The 17838-nt window shown below is 38.2% G+C and overlaps 1 protein-coding gene across 1 annotated transcript; it reads left to right on the forward strand.

Moving 5' to 3' along the window:
• Positions 1-1758: 1758 nt before the first annotated feature.
• lemd3 (LEM domain containing 3) lies at positions 1759-10042 on the forward strand. The gene is made up of 13 exons (XM_055055707.1): positions 1759-3056; positions 4042-4082; positions 4824-4893; positions 5181-5254; positions 5393-5472; positions 6539-6684; positions 7188-7289; positions 7361-7463; positions 7533-7696; positions 8192-8273; positions 8379-8484; positions 8555-8633; positions 8706-10042. Exons 1-13 carry the CDS (start codon positions 1787-1789, stop codon positions 8864-8866), a joined length of 2478 nt encoding a protein of 825 aa, XP_054911682.1. The 5' UTR covers positions 1759-1786; the 3' UTR covers positions 8867-10042.
• Positions 10043-17838: the final 7796 nt, after the last annotated feature.

The following is a 17838-nucleotide window of genomic DNA, read 5'->3' on the forward strand; positions in this document are numbered from 1 at the left end:
TGAAATCCCATTCAGGACTTCTGAAATCCCATTCAGAAATGGGGGAAACTGGGTCAGGTTTATGGGTAATCTTGCTCTGGCTTTGTGATGACCTCACCAAAACATCAATTTTGTTGTCCTTGGGCCACTCCGGCTTAAGGTCATTCTCCATCTGGAAGACCCATTGGTACCCTGGCTTTGACTTCATAGCTGATGTCTACAGATGTTACTTCAATGTTTCCATATAATGTTCTTTTCTCAAGATGCCTATTTATGAATCTATTTTATGAAGTGCACCAGTTCCTCTTGTAGCTAAACAGCCCCACAAATGATGCTGCCACCACGATACTTCAGTTAGGATGGTTCCAGGCAACAACCACCCCCATGTTTTCTCCAAATGTAACATCGGTCAATATGGTCAAACTGTTGCACTTTCAGTCCTATCAGATCAGAGGACATGTCTCCAAAAATGAAGCTTTTTGTCTCTGTGGACATTTGCAAACTGCAGTCTGGCTTTCTGTCAGTTCTTTTGGAGTAATGGATTCTTCCTCTGGTTGAATGGTTGGACATTCCCATCATGTCTATGAACAGATGAATGCTTCACCTTCAAGAAAAATTGTTCCCAAGGACCAAACTGGTGCAACTCCATGATTCTCTTCCTGATGTCTTTTCTGATTTCTCTTGAATAGTCTTGTGTCAAACAAGAAAGTAAAGTGTTGCAGGTGTGACTCCTATTAACCCACATTGCTTAAAGAAACAGTAATCATTCTCCATGTAAACTTATGATTTTGAAAATAAATACACCTCTGATATATTCTTTTTCCCATTATTATGGCTTCTAATGAATAAGTCAGGTGATTCTAACCAACCATAAACAAGAAAAGTTTGGACTGATTCAACTTTAGACGTTGACAGAAATGGTCTATGCATCTTCCTTCTATCTATTTAAACTCCAGGTTGCAACTATGTTTAAATATGTAGAAAATATATTTTAACATTGCAATACACATAGTCTTATTTCATTGTTTTCGTCAGCAGACATTCATTTTTAGGTAAGTCCAAGCTTCACTTAAGCCTGTCAAATTTAGGATTAAAATAATCTTTTTAATTTTACCAACATCTTTCTTCTGACTGCAAGTAATATTAAGTTTTTACAGTGGCACAGCCAGAGTTCTAACTTGAGTCTGACCAAGAATCTGTGGAGGGGGGTAAGGATTAGAATGATGGCACAGATTTCTTTTAACCTCAAGATAACTTATTATTGCACCAGCAGAAAAAGACAAAAGGCTATTCATTCATTATAAGAAGGGTTTAATTGCTGTAAAGTTAAGTATTTTCTTCCATTGATTATTGAGATGCCAATTTTACTCAAATGTAAATTACATAATTTTTATGAATCATAATTTTAAATTGTTGAACAATCTTTTCAGATAGCCCTACCTCATTTTAAATAGGGGCAAGGGAGGGATTGTGAATAACTTATGCACTGTATTTTGTATCTACAAAATAAATATTTTTCATGAGAACGATTAACATTTTTTTTCTTTCTGGTGTCTCTTTTGTTATTATTATTATTATTATTATTATTATTATTATTATTATTATTATTAGTAGTAGTAGTAGTAGTAGTAGTAGTAGTAGTAGTAGTAGTAGTAGTAGTAGTGTGTAGTAGCATAAATAAGTCATTACTAATCTAATACAAAAATTTAATGTAGGTGGCAGTAATGCAGCTTTGTGTTGACGACAGCAATAGATAAGGAAACGGACGAAGAAGAATGTTTTTAGACATTTTTTTTCCTCTCCAAAGATGGCGTCGGCGCAGTTAACAGATGAGGAGCTTTTTTCCCAGTTGAAGTGTTTCGGTTACATTCCTGGCCCAGTCACAGAAAATACACGTCCGGTGTATTTAAAGAAACTGAAGAAGTTTCGTGAGGAGCAGCAGCAGCGGGCTAAAGGCCGAGTCAGCGGGACGAGCAGCAGCAGCACTGGGGCACCAAGGCCAGTTAGACATGACGTCAGGCGCTTGAGCTCCGGTAGGAGACCGGGCCTTAAGTCCTCTGTTCTCGGCTTCAGTTCTGACGAATCTGATGCGGAAACGCCACTGAGAAGAAAGGGCCTGGATCACATGAAAAGACCCAGCCGAAACCCACACCTGCAACAACAGCTGAAGATTAGAACAGCTACGCCTCTTAACGAGGCTAACAAGAAGCAGTATGGAGTTGGGACTGCTCTGAAAAGCAATTCATTCCCGAGCCCAGACGGACAGACAAATGCCTCTCTGGGTTGGGAAACTGGTAAAAGATCTATGCATGATCCTGAATCGAGGGACGAAGACATTAATGATGATGAAGTGCAGAATTCCCACCCGGTTAATGGTCGCAGCGCTGCTCGCCTCAACACAAGCAAACTAGCCGGTGAGTACTCAGACTCGGACGAGGAGGAAGTTGGGGGCCATGGAGGCCCAGAGAGAGACCGGAGGAGTTTGGAGCTGCGACGGATTTACACGAGCGGACCGTTTGCTTCGCATGTAGACGGCAGGTCCCGGATCGGAGGGAAAAACTGTGCGCTTAATCCGTTTGGAAACAGAGCCATGGCGGGCTGCAGAGAGGAGGATGAGGAGAGAGGGAAGAAAGGAGACCTGGACGCATCGGGAGGGTTACGGAGCCACATGCTTCCGAGGAAGCCGATCTACGTGTCCCTCGGCGAGGACCGCCACAGTAAGACCGGGGAAAACAACCATGTCAACAGCGAGGAGGTGGCGTCCGGCAGCAACATAGACCTGAGACCGCGCTACCGCGCCGCCTACAGCCCGATCCTGAACCCTCAGGGGGGCTATTCTAATCACAGCCCCGTCCAGAACCACGCATATAGCCCGGGAACCCAGAAGAAGAAGCCAACTGCCCCGGAGGATGAGCTGCTGCTGCAGTTTAAAAGAGAGGAGCAGCCTTCCTCCGGAAGCTTTAGCGCACACTACCTGTCCATGTTCCTGCTCACCGCAGCCTGCCTCTTCTTCCTCCTGCTTGGCCTCATGTACATTCGCATGAGGGGCTCGGGATCCCCGGTGGGAGACGGTGTCAGTAAGTGTCTAAAATGTTTCATGTTGCCCCATCTCCATTTGGCAGAGAGGGACACATTACCAGCTGGAGTGAAAGGGATTTGAATTTAAAATACACCAGGATTATTGGCTGTAATTATTGATCACAGCAGCTTTTTGTTTTTCCCATCAGCTGGGGAGATCCAACAATAAAATCCAGTTATTACACGAGGCAGGGCATTTACATAAATATATAAAACTAAATACAGGTCAACAGGAATACTGAAAAATAATTTGTTTTTCTGTTTTTTTTTCCGTTCCAAAATTGAAACTTGTATATGTATGTTAAGTCCACTGTTTAGTATTGTGTGGCTGATTTATAGCTTATAGCTAACAAAGACCTTAATAACTGCTTGTGACCACCTGCTGCTTCATTGGAGGAATCTCCAGCTCTTCTCCAGCTCTTCTTCTGCCTCTCTGTCAGGTATTTGAGCATCGCTTCAAGTGACGTTCTGTAAAGTTTTCATCAGCAACACTTCATCTGGAGTAGAAAGCTCATGTATCTCGACATAAAATCTGAATGTTGTGTCATTGTTGATGGTGTTAGTTATGTCTCTCAAGTTCTGTTGAAGTGATGCTTCAGGCTCTGGCTGGTGAAATGAAACCCAAATAATGGCTAATAAGGAGAGTCATTCTGTTTTTCTGCAGGACCAGGGTGATTCAGACATATGCTTTCCCCTCACAAAATCATCTATAAATTGCTTTTTGTGTTTATTTGATCTTAAAATGACTTTTGATTAATTTTTGGTGATGTGATGGAGGACTCAGTGGCTCTCAGTGAGAGCATCTGGAGGCTGGACTGGATCTGGGCTCACCAGCTTAGCAATCAAACTTTTCATGTTGCGTAAAATGTTTCCAGAAACATTTACACAAGTTTTTTTTATTCTGAACACATTTTAAATAGTTCTGGTTAACTTTTGATTTCATCTTTTTATCTTCATTAATCCTTGCTCATCTCTTTGCTGTAGTTAAGAGCCACCCGTTTGGCAGCAACTTTGATTCCTCATATGTAAGTATAATTTCTTCCTTTATGTATATATTCAGACATCCACAATGTTAAAAAGTAAATATTAACCTTTTACTTTGGTTGCAATATTTGATTGTATTTTTTGTTTTTAACTTGTTTTTACCATAAAAAATGTACATTTAGATGTGTGAATGGCAGTTAGTCCATTCGATTGGTCATATATATTAATATGCAAACTATGAATGCACAACAAAACGATGTATCTATGTTTGCACTGATTGCTGTTAAAAGTATGACTGATTTTGCTGTCTGAAAAGTTGCCAAATATGGTGACAAAGTTGCAGAGTTTGCCTCAGTGTGGAGACTGATGTTAACAGCATGTTGAGGCGTGACCTGTTGGGTAGGAGGGGGGTTCCTGTCATGGCAGAGCTGGTTTTCACTCCTTTTCACAGCACAGATCAGTTTTTCATCAAGTAGCGATCGCTGATCTGACAAACTGAAAGAAATCGGGGCCGATTTATTGAACGCTACCAAACATTATGGTCTAGCAGGCTTTCTATTGCATTATTTTTACGTATCTGAGTGTAAAATTATCTGATTGGTTGGATCACCACCTCCTCCAGCTGACTGAGCCAAAGAGCTCTTTTAACCTCTGGCTCCAAATCTTAACACTGCTGGTATTCAGGATCAGTTTGTGTCATAGGCATGTTGGTACAGAGCTAATATTACAAAGTTCTATATGGTATGCTGCTTTGGTAACCAAGTGTTTCTATTTTTTTCCAGAGTAAGACAGAAAAAGACATGATCCTAAAGCTGCTGCTCAGCCTCCATGATCATCTGGGCATTGTTGCTGGTAGATATGGACTCATTGTTCAGTTTGAGCTTCATCTGAACACATGCTTCACAACACAAACCAGTGCTTTTGAAATCTGTCCCAACAATTTAACTCCACAACAATAATATCCCATAAATCCTGATTTCTGTTCAGAACAAAGTTTCAAGTTCCAGTTTAGGATTTACTAATCATGACTCATACTGCCTGCTATAAGCATCAGCTGGAATGAACTATATGAACTCCATGTAAAGAATGTACTTTAATGTAAGCAGCTACTCAGTTGTAATTCTGGTGTTGCTTCACAGGTCATCATGACTGTGGAGAGGAGCAGTATCCTAGCAGGAGTCTGTCCAGAGAGCAGGTCACACAGTATTTACTGGTAGGTGACATGAATCAGATGCTGACCTGTGGTCAGATTTTGCTCTGGTTGAGCATCATAAGCTTACATTTGGAAGCTATCAGAGTTTGACTCCGAATGGACTCACTTGTCTTGGTTTTAACTGTGTGTGTTTTTAAGGCTCAGAATGGAGACTTTGAAGACTTCATTGATGTCTCTCTGGAGTGGATCATTCGAGCTGGCCAGGATGTTGGAATAAAGTGAGGATGGGGAGAAAATGTTCATGTGACTGTTGCTATAGTAGCTCATCTTTAGCCATTATGTGCCACTTGTGGGTATAAATGTATGTTGATGTTTAAAGTTGTATCAAAAGAACATATAAAGGGGTGATGGCATTACGATACCCGTTCAGCACTCATTGTTTGGAGCCTGGCTTCTGACAGACTGCCTCAGGGCAGCCATGGTTATAATCCAGTAGCTTACTACCATCAATGTGCCCTTTGAGATCTCAATTTGGTGTAAGGAACGTTGTAAATAAAATTTAATATTATTATTAGTGGTGGGTTTTTAAGGAACCTCTCCCTCCTTCTGTATGGACTGAATATTTAATAGACTAGTATAATCCCAAATCTTCTTTAAGTCAGAGTCTGGTATTTATTTGATGCCACCATGTGAAATGTAAACAAAGGCAGAAGTTGACTCCAGCGTGACAGATATGAACATCTCCTTTGTCTATTTCAAAATAAAGAACCCGAACATTGAGCTTGTTTGCATAAAGAGTGGCAATGTTTGTTTATTCATCATGGTGTTCCTCATCCATCTTGTTGGTGATCATGTTTTCTCTGGAAAATGTACCGATGTACAGAGACCGTCATCCTTTGCTTATGATAACATACTGCTGTTTGCAGCAACTCTGCTACGCTGAAATGAACATGGTAGTTCAGCCTGAGATTTAGTGAAGAATAATCCAATCCAGGATTACATAATAATTTTAACTGGTGGTAATGCCATACTATTCAATCTTTTGAGAGATGGTGGTCTTATACTTATTAGAAACCATCTTATTGGTTGAATGAGAATATGTTTTAATCTAAATCTACCACAAGTATAAATAACTTTGCTAGGAGAGATTGTGGCTTTAAAACATGCATCAGTCAGGTGTAACTGATCTTTTCTTTAATCTCTTATAAGTGACAAATGTCCTGCATCTGTAAATAAAGCTGGAAACCAAGGAAACAATAGCTGCACAGGCAATCATTTTATACTGTAACCAAAACAGATAAGGTATTTTTGTTGTGAACATGGGATGGATTTGTGTGTTTCCAGGCTGAGTGGGCAGCGAGCTGACGACCTAGTGACAGATGTGTCTGAGATCTCTTGGTTGGAATCCACGCATCCCAGGATGCCTTTCACCTGCCGCTTTTGCCGAGCTTTGCTCACAGTCATGAACAAAGTCCTGGTTGTTGCCGTTGGTGAGTGGACCCAAACTCATGAAGGTCAAAGTTTTCCAAGTAACATCATATGTAAAACATAGCTCTGGTCTGCACCACTAACTGTCAAGTTAGCTATGATAACTGTGAAGGACTAGTTATAAACATTAGTTAGTAATATCAACATGATATTTAGCGGAAGCTCGTGCTAAAACTTCAGATTTATCAATTACTGTCATTTTGAAAATAGGCATCAGAGGAGACTGAAAAATTTATAAATACAACAACAAAGTGGATAAGCTGACAACAGTAAATCTGATCACAGCCCACCAACCCCTCCCTCATCCCCACACTCAGCTGTGTTTCTTGGCTCCATACATAAAACAAAAACTAATCAATAATTATCAATAAACTGATACGAGAGGCTTATATTGTCCAGTCCTACTTTACGGATTCCCTGCTTCCATAGCCCATCCTGTATTTTAATACATTCTTATTTGTATCAGGTGTATAGTGAACTTGACATGAAAGCGTCATGTCTGCAGTTGTAGGTTTAGTGTGCAGTGTAGTCTGCTATGTGAAGTATCGCTGGAGGAGAGAGGAGGAGGAGACGAGGCAGATGTACGACATGGTGGAGAGGATCATCGGTAAGATTAGCACACTTCATGTCACAGCTTGAAGCAAAAATCCGAAATCAGTGTAAACTGTTGTGGTCCAGATGTGTTAAGAACCCATGGTGAGGCGTGCCAAGAGAACCGGGACCTGGAGCCTTACCTGCCCATCCCCCATGTCAGAGACTCTCTGGTTCAGCCCCAGGATCGGTGAGTTCCAACAGCAGCAGGAAATGTGCGTCAGCCTCCAGAGACCAGGTTAACCAAGTCACTCCTCAGGAGGAAGATGAAGAAGGTTTGGGAGCTAGCCGTGAAGTTCCTCTCAGCTAACGAGTCCAGGATCCGGACAGAGACGCAGCAGATCAAGGGAGCAGACTTCATGGTGTGGAGGTGGATCCAGCCACCCCTCAGCTCTGACAAATCCAAGATGTGGCAGGGGAAAGGTACCATGCTGCTGCTACTTATTTCTTTATTTTTTTTTTATTTGTTGCTTTTAAGATTCTATAGTTGTGTGTTTAAGCATTGTCAGCAATGTCTTCCAGTAACATAATGACCTGGTAATATTTTACATTTCCTGTCAATGTAATATTTTTTAATACAAAAACCTGGCAACCTGACCAACAGGCTTAGCAAGTTTTCTGGATAAAACCCTAACTTGGATGATCTCAGTTATAACAGCAATTCATTTCTGTCTTGGGATAAATAGTTATTTTGAATCAACCTGTCAGCCTCCTCAAGGTTTACCTTCCCTCATGTTGTCACTTCCTGTAGAGATACATAACACACAGCTGTGTCTATGTGAGCATGCAGAGCCTGCTGCTGCCAGCCTGATTCTGCCAAAGTTTTAGATCTGCAACAGACATGCAGCAGACCGCTGCATGGCAGCTGGTTTACAGCTAGGAAATGAATGCTGGTCTCATGTTTGTATTTTTTCCCAGCATTCCCTCTGGATAGGAGGAATTCACCGCCCAACAGTCTGACTCCCTGTCTGAAGATCAGAAACATGTTTGATCCAGACATGTAAGTACCTCCATGATTGAACTACCGAAGGCTCTCCAACCCCAACCTGTGCGCAGATTTTCAGTGTGTGTCTGTGTGCGCGCGTATGTGTGTGCGTGTGTGCAGGGAGGTTGGTGACAGCTGGGACTTGGCCATCCAGGAAGCCATCCTGGAGAAATGCAGTGACAATGATGGCATCGTCCATATTTCTGTTGATAAGAACTCTAAAGAGGTGAACTGTGAGGTGTGATTAAGACGCGTTGGTTCTGTGGTTCTCCTCCACTGACTGTTTGTTTCCACAGGGCTGTGTCTATGTGAAGTGTCTTTCTGCAGAGCACTCAGGAAAAGCCTTCAAAGCCCTGCATGGTTCCTGGTTTGATGGTGAGTTACATGCATTAAGGCATATGAGTGTGTGTGTGGCTCTCTATTATGGAGTGATGCGTTTGCCTGCAGGTAAGCTGGTGACAGTCAAGTATCTGCGTCTGGACCGGTACCATCAGCGCTTCCCGCAGGCCCAGGGCTGCAGTGTGCCACTGAAGGCGTCCAGCCTCCACCAAACCCCAACTCCCTACCCGCTGCAGCATGGGGGCCCCAATTCCTCAGGCTTCTCCTGAGAGGGCCCCTCCCTGTATCATAGAACTGTGGCCTCGCAGCGAGGCGACAACACAAGCTGTTATGGTGCAGAGTTTTTAAAAACATCAACTTTATATTTCAAGTGTCATAGAATTGAAAACAAAGCAAAGTGAGTATTTATTGTTATCTTTGTTCTTTTCCATTGCTCATTGCCACAGTGGAGTCATGTACGTACGTAAGCTTTCAGTGTAACACTGTCACTGTTCACTTCTGTTTATCACTGCCTCCATGCTGGCAACTGGAAGATGGGAATCCTTCTGAAGCACAAGCTTTTCACCGTGGTGTGTGTGTTTCTGTGTGTGTGTGTCTGTGAGAGAGAGAGAGAGAGAGAGAGAGGCTGATGATCTGAGTACACATCCTGATGCTTCAGTCAGAAGACTGAGTTCATCGGCAGGAAAATCCTGAGATTATGCAACAGCAGCATTCCAGCATGTTTGGAAAACTCCCATTTCTTTAGCTCCATCTGACCTTTTGAGTGGGTGGAGTCTGTACTACCTGACTCCACCCCTCACCCACACTCACAATACAGAATTATATTAGATTAGATTAGATTCAACTTCCTGCTCCACCAGTCTGTGACTCCTCCTTAACCATGATGTCAGCACTCTGATGGAAGGATTCTGAACTCCACATATCCCTCGCACTGCAAGCATCTGAAGCTTTGGAAGCTTCCAGTCTCCTGTTTCTGCTGCATCTTTATATTCCTAAAACATGACATGAGCTGATACTTGTTTTTAATACAGTATCAGACTCAGTTCTTGCTGTGTAAAATTGTGCATATAGTTTTCATATTTTGCATTTGCTTGCTGCAGTGATGGTTTGCTGCAGATGATCCAACTGTGCCTTAAATTGTGCTTTTTTTTTAACTGGCACTGCTTTAGAGAATGTACCGGATATAGAAAATATTGCAATTGTTTAGGGGAGAAATGAGGCAGACGTATAGCTCTTAGTTTGGAAACTTGGAAGTTGGTGTTTTGTAGAAGTTTCCTTTGATATTAAACCAAAAGGTTCTATTTATTTTCATTTTTAATGAGGGTTATGTACTATTTTAATGTCACTAGACCTGTTGGTATGTTTTTCATTAATGATTGACACTTGCTTTGTAAGAATTGTCAGGATGTTTAAGACAAAATAAAGTGAACGCTTTGGGAAATTAATGAGGATTTAGAGCTTGACTGGACCATCTGAATGCTCACAAAGGGTTGGACACTGTAATGAAATTCCTCTATGAATATTGTGTTTCTTCACTGCATCCCATATTATGCTGGTATTTATGACTGCAGATAAGTTATATTTAAGTTCTATTTAATCAGAATTAAATCAATTTAACTGTGCAGGACCAATTGATGTAATTTCAAGTCTCTTGATCATCAAGTTCTTATTTATTGATCCAATGGGTCTTCTCACAAGACCCTTACATCTTCACAAGCCAAAGAGCCATTTTTGCCTAATCCTAGCCATAAATGTCACATTGTGGAACCCCCCTACACTCCTCACCTTTGATATAAGATATTGTCATTTTTACAGAGCCATCATTTCTGGTTTTAGAACACAAAATTGTCCAGAAGAAGGACACATTTCTTACATGGGATCCTAATATTTATAAAAAAATATATTGTTGGGTTGAAATCCAAAGCAAATGGAATATGAAAGGTCAAGCCTGGGAAGAAAACAGTCAAAGCAGAGACTTGTTTCCAGGGAACTCCCAACTTTTCATACACCGCTGAAGGACGGGGAGACGTAAAACACCTGTGGGAATCTAAGCCACAGCGGTCCATACAGAAGACAAGGAACCTCCACAGTCAACCCAAAAGATGCCACTGGTAAAAACATACCAAACAAAAAAAAATTATTGGCTTTGGTTATTAGATATTGCTGTACTAATTTAAAACTCAAATTCTATTCAAATTTTCAAAACTACTTCATTGATTCCAAATCTGAACTCTACAATCGTCTCCTTGGTTTTGCTCTCATTGAAGATGAGATTATTGCTCCCACCATGACAAAAGCGGTCAAGCAGATCTCTGTACTTAGCTTCTTGTCCATCTCTGTTTCACCCGACAACTGCAGAGTCATCTGAGTATTTCTGTAAATGTCAGAAGTTGGACTTGTGCTGGAACTCTGAATTGTACAGTGAGAGTGTTGGGTTTATTTTGTTCCCCAACCTGCAAGAATCAACCATAGACACAAATTACTTTTCAGCAGAAAAGGGGAGAAGAGCCCGACGCGGAGAGAACCGCTGCCAAACGCTGTCTGAGATCAACTCCGTCGGCCAACTGCCTTTTATTATGTGAATACACAAAGAGGTTGGCTTCAAACAATTGACCAATACACTATCCTACAGGATGTTCTGGAAGTCTTCCCTTGATGTCCCATTGTTGGGACACAAGGATTACCATTCTCAGGATACAGATAAAGATCATTGTGGCTCGTTAACACAGAAATGTGTGAGACATCTCCAACCCTCAAGAGAAAACCCTAAAAGACAGTTAAGAATAAACAAATAAAAGAAAAGGAAAGAAAACAACACAAAGAATAATATGAAAACATAACCATTCAAATAAAAGTAAATGAGCTAAGATAATTTTCCTAACAAACTGAAAGTTGTATATTTTGCTGAAAATTACACATTGTTGCATTTCTGACTTATTTCACTGAGATGAAGCTATTTTGTCCTTCAGTAGTTTTATGTTTATAAAACACAGGAATTTTTCAAACCACCAAAATCTTACTGCTTCTCAGTATTTTGATGCTGTTTCCAAAATTATAAAGCTGAAAGTTGAGTATTTTGCTGAAAATTACACATTGGTACATTTTTGACTTATTTCAGTGAGATAAAGCATTTTTGACATTGGATAGTTGTATGTTCATAAAACAAAGGAATTTTTTAAAGCACCAAAATATACTGCTCTTCATTACTTCTATGCTGTTTCAAAGATTATAAAGATGAAATTCCAAGATTTTGCAGAAAATTACACATTGGTGCATTTTTGACTTATTTCACTGAGAGAAAGCTTTTTTCGTCTTAGTCTTATTTTTGACTTCTTTCACTGAGATCAACCCTGGAAGTGTTCAAAACACTAAAATATACTGCTCTTCATTACTTCTATGCTGTTTCAAAGATTATAAAGCTGAAATTCCAAGATTTTGCTGAAAATTACACATTTGTGCATTTTTGACTTATTTCATGGAGATAAACCTGTTTTGGTCATACTTAGTTTTATGTTAAAAAAACACAGTAATTGTTCAAAACCACCAAAATATACTGCTTGTCAGATTTTTAATGCTTTTTCAAAGATTATAAAGCTGAAATTTTGAGATTTTGCAGAAAATTACACATTTGTGCATTTTTGACATATTTCTCTGAGATAAATCTTTTTTGGCCTTACATTGTTTATGTAAAAAAAAAAACAGGAATTGTTCAATCCACAAAAATATACTGCTTCTCAGTATGTTTATGATGTTTCAAAGATTATAAAGCTGAAATTTCAATATTTTGCTGAAAATTACACATTTGTGCATTTTTGACCTATTTTACTGAGATAAAGCCTGTTTGGTCTTAGAAAGTTTAATGTTCATGGAACACTGGAATTGTTCAGTCCACAAAAATATACTGCTTCTTAGTATCTTTATGCTGTTTCAAAGATTATAAAGCTGAAAGTTGAGTATTTTGCTGAAAATTACACATTGGTACATTTTTGACTTATTTCAGTGAGATAAAGCATTTTTGACATTGGATAGTTGTATGTTCATAAAACAAAGGAATTTTTTAAAGCACCAAAATATACTGCTCTTCATTACTTCTATGCTGTTTCAAAGATTATAAAGATGAAATTCCAAGATTTTGCAGAAAATTACACATTGGTGCATTTTTGACTTATTTCACTGAGAGAAAGCTTTTTTCGTCTTAGTCTTATTTTTGACTTCTTTCACTGAGATCAACCCTGGAAGTGTTCAAAACACTAAAATATACTGCTCTTCATTACTTCTATGATGTTTCAAAGATTATAAAGCTGAAATTCCAAGATTTTGCTGAAAATTACACATTTGTGCATTTTTGACTTATTTCATGGAGATAAACCTGTTTTGGTCATACTTAGTTTTATGTTCAAAAAACACAGTAATTGTTTAAAACCACCAAAATATACTGCTTCTCAGATTTTTAATGCTTTTTCAAAGATTATAAAGCTGAAATTTTGAGATTTTGCAGAAAATTACACATTTGTGCATTTTTGACATATTTCTCTGAGATAAATCTTTTTTGGCCTTACATTGTTTTATGTAAAAAAAAAAAACAGGAATTGTTCAATCCACAAAAATATACTGCTTCTCAGTATGTTTATGATGTTTCAAAGATTATAAAGCTGAAATTTCAATATTTTGCTGAAAATTACACATTTGTGCATTTTTGACCTATTTTACTGAGATAAAGCCTGTTTGGTCTTAGAAAGTTTAATGTTCATGGAACACTGGAATTGTTCAGTCCACAAAAATATACTGCTTCTTAGTATCTTTATGCTGTTTCAAAGATTATAAAGCTGAAATTTTAAGATTGTGCAGAAAATTACACATTGGTGCATTGTTGACTTATTTCACTGAGATAAAGTGTTTTTGGTCTTAGAAGTTTTATGTTCATGAAACACTGGAATTGTTTAAACCACTAAAATATACTCCTTTTCAGTTCATTTCTATACCTCACAAAGCAGTTTTCCATCCACTCCAAAACTCATACAATGATTTTCAATGTTGGTGTTGCTCTTCTTGAGATATTATCAGCCTTTCTGGAGTTCGGCTTTAGATACCAAAGATGATGCATGTAAATCTAGTGGCACACTGTTACAGTAACCGTCATCGATGCTTGAAACCACTACAGAACAGATTAACTAAAGCCACTCGCGAAAATGCTTTAGTTGGCACTCTCTACAAGCGCAGGAAAAGTCAAAATCAAGTTTGGTAGACCACTTTCCTCTCCTGAAACGACTTCAACAGCACCCTGTAGAAGAACAAGCTTCATTGTGCCTCTTGGTGTGAAAAAGAATGGCGTTAATCATTGATCATTTTCCAACATGGGAAGCCCAACAGAGATGCAAGCACTGTTTATTATCTTGATTAACAATAAATATTTCTATATTTATTTATCCTCAGAAGAGGGGATTGTCATGGAATAATTACAATAAGGTTACATCTGCAAGTCATGCCATATGAAATGTTTGTGAACTCTCACCAAAAGGACTATTTGGCTTACTTGTATGAGGTTGGAAGGTTGTTTTCCACAGCCCCTTGTTTTCCTTCCTAGTCATTGTATAAAAACTTACATGTTGTAAGCTGGTAGAGCTTTGTGAGCTGGGTTAGACTTGCATCCAGACGGGCTTGATTATTGATTGTCTTATGAGCTCTCATAATTTTGCACAATGCATGAATAAACCTGATTGAGTGGTTCCGCCTGAACACTGCTTGGAAAGAGTTTTTTTTTTCCACGACACGCAGGAATTAGACTTTGTTTATATTTCAAACCATCAAAACTACAGCTCTCATTTTTATGCTGTTTCAAAGTGGGTTTTTCTGGAGATGGAAAACAGACCTGCTCTCATTGTTGTTGCTTAGACATAAAGATCTAAGCAATCTTAACATTTTGAGCACGTTTTAGAAAGACGCAGAAGGATTCATGAAGAACAGTTCTAGGTCTTGAAATTGAGAAGGAAGGGTATTAAGTGCAACACTTACATTACTTACAAACAGAAATAAACAGTGCTCAGATTGTGATAAAATTGTGATCTGCACAACATCGGATGAGTATTGTGCAGATCAGAGAAAGATCAATCAATAAATGCACATTCTTGTACTTAGAACAAGTCGTCCTTAAAACATAAAATGTATGAGAGCTGCACAAATATAAAAGAGAGAAAATATGGAATTGATTTCTACTACTTGGACAAAAACAGTGTAAGTAGAATGGTTCGTTTCTTAGAGACTCATATAGGAACAAAGCTCCTTGTATTTAAGAGGTTAATAACTGAAGATAAGAACAATAACAAGATGAAGTATAAGTAGATCCATTGAGATATTTACACTGTGTTAGGATTATTTGATTATTTTAGATGAGGAATTTGTCAAGAAACAATGTAGCCTATTAGTAGAATGCTGCTTGTTACAAGAGTGACAAGAAAGATTACGTTAGTAAACAAATACCAATGTTATATTTTAACTGTTTGATTTTTAGTAGTTATCGCTAAGTAATCATTATATTAAGTGAATTATCTCTTTTTTAACTACTCGTTATATCATGAAAACAAGACAAAACACCATTAATATTTTAACATGAAAAACAAGATAGTATGCACCAGAATATATTATTAAATGTAATTTTATTTTTTACTCTTCATGACTTTATCAGTTCTTATCCTGACACAAGCCTGTCCAGCTCAGCATCAACATAAATTAAATTCAGTTTGTGTGGCTGGCTCCATCTCCTGTTGAAACTCAGAAGTGCAACAGAGTTGAGCTCAAGCTTTTTGTGCGGACCATATTCAAGTATATTTTCAGAATTTGCTGCGGGCCAATTAAAACTGGTGGTTTGGACACCCCTGCGCTATCTAATGTTCTTGATGATTTTGGCTAAAAAACAAATATGATGCAGGTCTAATTAAATAAATAATAAATTAATTAAATTGGTTTCCTTTTGGATTTGAAGGAAAACTATGGTGACAACTCCATTATCTATAATGCTCTAACAAATGTTTGTTTATGGCTCTGCCTCATGTGATACTGTAACTGTTTTATTATGTAACTAATTGCCATCTCTTTGACTCAATGACTTTTTAACTATTTTATGATGGAAATCATTTAACTGTTCCCTGCTAAAGGGAGGACGTTTTTTGATTGTTATTATTGACATGTTTAGCCAGTGAAAGGAAGCTCCCAAGGACATGTAGTTCCTTCCACGTATGTGTGTGATGATGCAAGGTTGTCTTACTGTCAAAGCCTGTCAAATACGCTTTTTCTAGTTTTTCAGACAGAGTAAGAAACATTGCCACGTCCTGTCGAGACGCCACTCCATACCACGTAACCAGGTGATTGGACAGTGAAACATTGGACCTCCATACGCTGGCACTTTTGACTTGTCACTGAGATAAAGCTTTTTTCGTCTTAGTCTTATTTTTGACTTCTTTCACTGAGATCAACACTGGAATTGTTCAAAACACTAAAATATACTGCTTCTCAGTACTTCTAAGCTGTTTCAAAGATTATGAAGCTGAACTTTCATGAATTTGCAGAAAATTACACAGTGGTGCATTTTTGACTTATTTCACTGAGAGAAAGCTTTTTTTTGTATTAGTCTTACTTTTTGACTTCTTTCACTGAGATCAACACTGGAATTGTTCAAAACACTAAAATATACTGCTTCTCAGTACTTCTAAGCTGTTTCAAAGATTATGAAGCTGAACTTTCATGAATTTGCAGAAAATTACACAGTGGTGCATTTTGACTTATTTCACTGAGAGAAAGCTTTTTTCGTCTTAGTCTTACTTTTGACTTCTTTCACTGAGATCAACACTGGAATTGTTCAAAACACTAAAATATACTGCTTCTCAGTACTTCTAAGCTGTTTCAAAGATGATGAAGCTGAACTTTCATGAATTTGCAGAAAATTACACAGTGGTGCATTTTTGACTTATTTCACTGAGAGAAAGCTTTTTTCGTTAGTCTTATTTTTGACTTCTTTCACTGAGATCAACACTGGAATTGTTCAAAACATTAAAATATACTGCTTCTCAGTACTTCTAAGCTGTTTCAAAGATTATGAAGCTAAACTTTCATGAATTTTCAGAAAATTTCACAGTGGTGCATTTTGACTTATTTCACTGAGAGAAAGCTTTTTTCGTCTTAGTATTACTTTTTGACTTCTTTCACTGAGATCAACACTGGAATTGTTCAAAACACTAAAATATACTGCTTCTCAGTACTTCTAAGCTGTTTCAAAGATATGAAGCTGAACTTTCATGAATTTGCAGAAAATTACACAGTGGTGCATTTTTGACCTATTTCACTGAGAGAAAGCTTTTTTCGTCTTAGTCTTATTTTTGACTTCTTTCACTGAGATCAACACTGAATTGTTCAAAACACTAAAATATACTGCTTCTCAGTACTTCTAAGCTGTTTCAAAGATTATGAAGCTGAACTTTCATGAATTTGCAGAAAATTACACAGTGGTGCATTTTGACTTATTTCACTGAGAGAAAGCTTTTTTCGTCTTAGTCTTACTTTTTGACTTCTTTCACTGAGATCAACACTGGAATTGTTCAAAACACTAAAATATACTGCTTCTCAGTACTTCTAAGCTGTTTCAAAAATTATGAAGCTGAACTTTTATGAATTTTCAGAAAATTTCACAGTGGTGCATTTTTGACTTATTTCACTGAGAGAAAGCTTTTTTCGTCTTAGTCTTACTTTTTGACTTCTTTCAGTGAGATCAACACTGGTATTGTTCAAACACTCAAATATACTGCTTCTCAGTACTTCTAAGCTGTTTCAAAGATTATGAAGCTAAACTTTCATGAATTTGCAGAAAATTATACAGTGGTGCATTTTTGACTTATTTCACTGAGAGAAAGCTTTTTTCGTATTAGTCTTACTTTTTGACTTCTTTCACTGAGATCAACACTGGAATTGTTCAAACACTAAAATATACTGCTTCTCAGTACTTCTAAGCTGTTTCAAAGATTATGAAGCTGAACTTTCATGAATTTGCAGAAAATTACACAGTGGTGCATTTTTGACTTATTTCACTGAGAGAAAGCGTTATTCGTCTTAGTCTTACTTTTTGACTTCTTTCACTGAGATCAACACTGGAATTTTCAAAACACTAAAATATACTGCTTCTCAGTACTTCTAAGCTGTTTCAAAGATTATGAAGCTGAACTTTCATGAATTTTCAGAAAATTACACAGTGGTG

The sequence above is a fragment of the Poeciliopsis prolifica genome, unplaced genomic scaffold, assembly GCF_027474105.1.
Source record: "Poeciliopsis prolifica strain line A6 unplaced genomic scaffold, Auburn_PproV2 SCAFFOLD042, whole genome shotgun sequence".
In the NCBI taxonomy this organism is placed as follows: domain Eukaryota; kingdom Metazoa; phylum Chordata; class Actinopteri; order Cyprinodontiformes; family Poeciliidae; genus Poeciliopsis; species Poeciliopsis prolifica.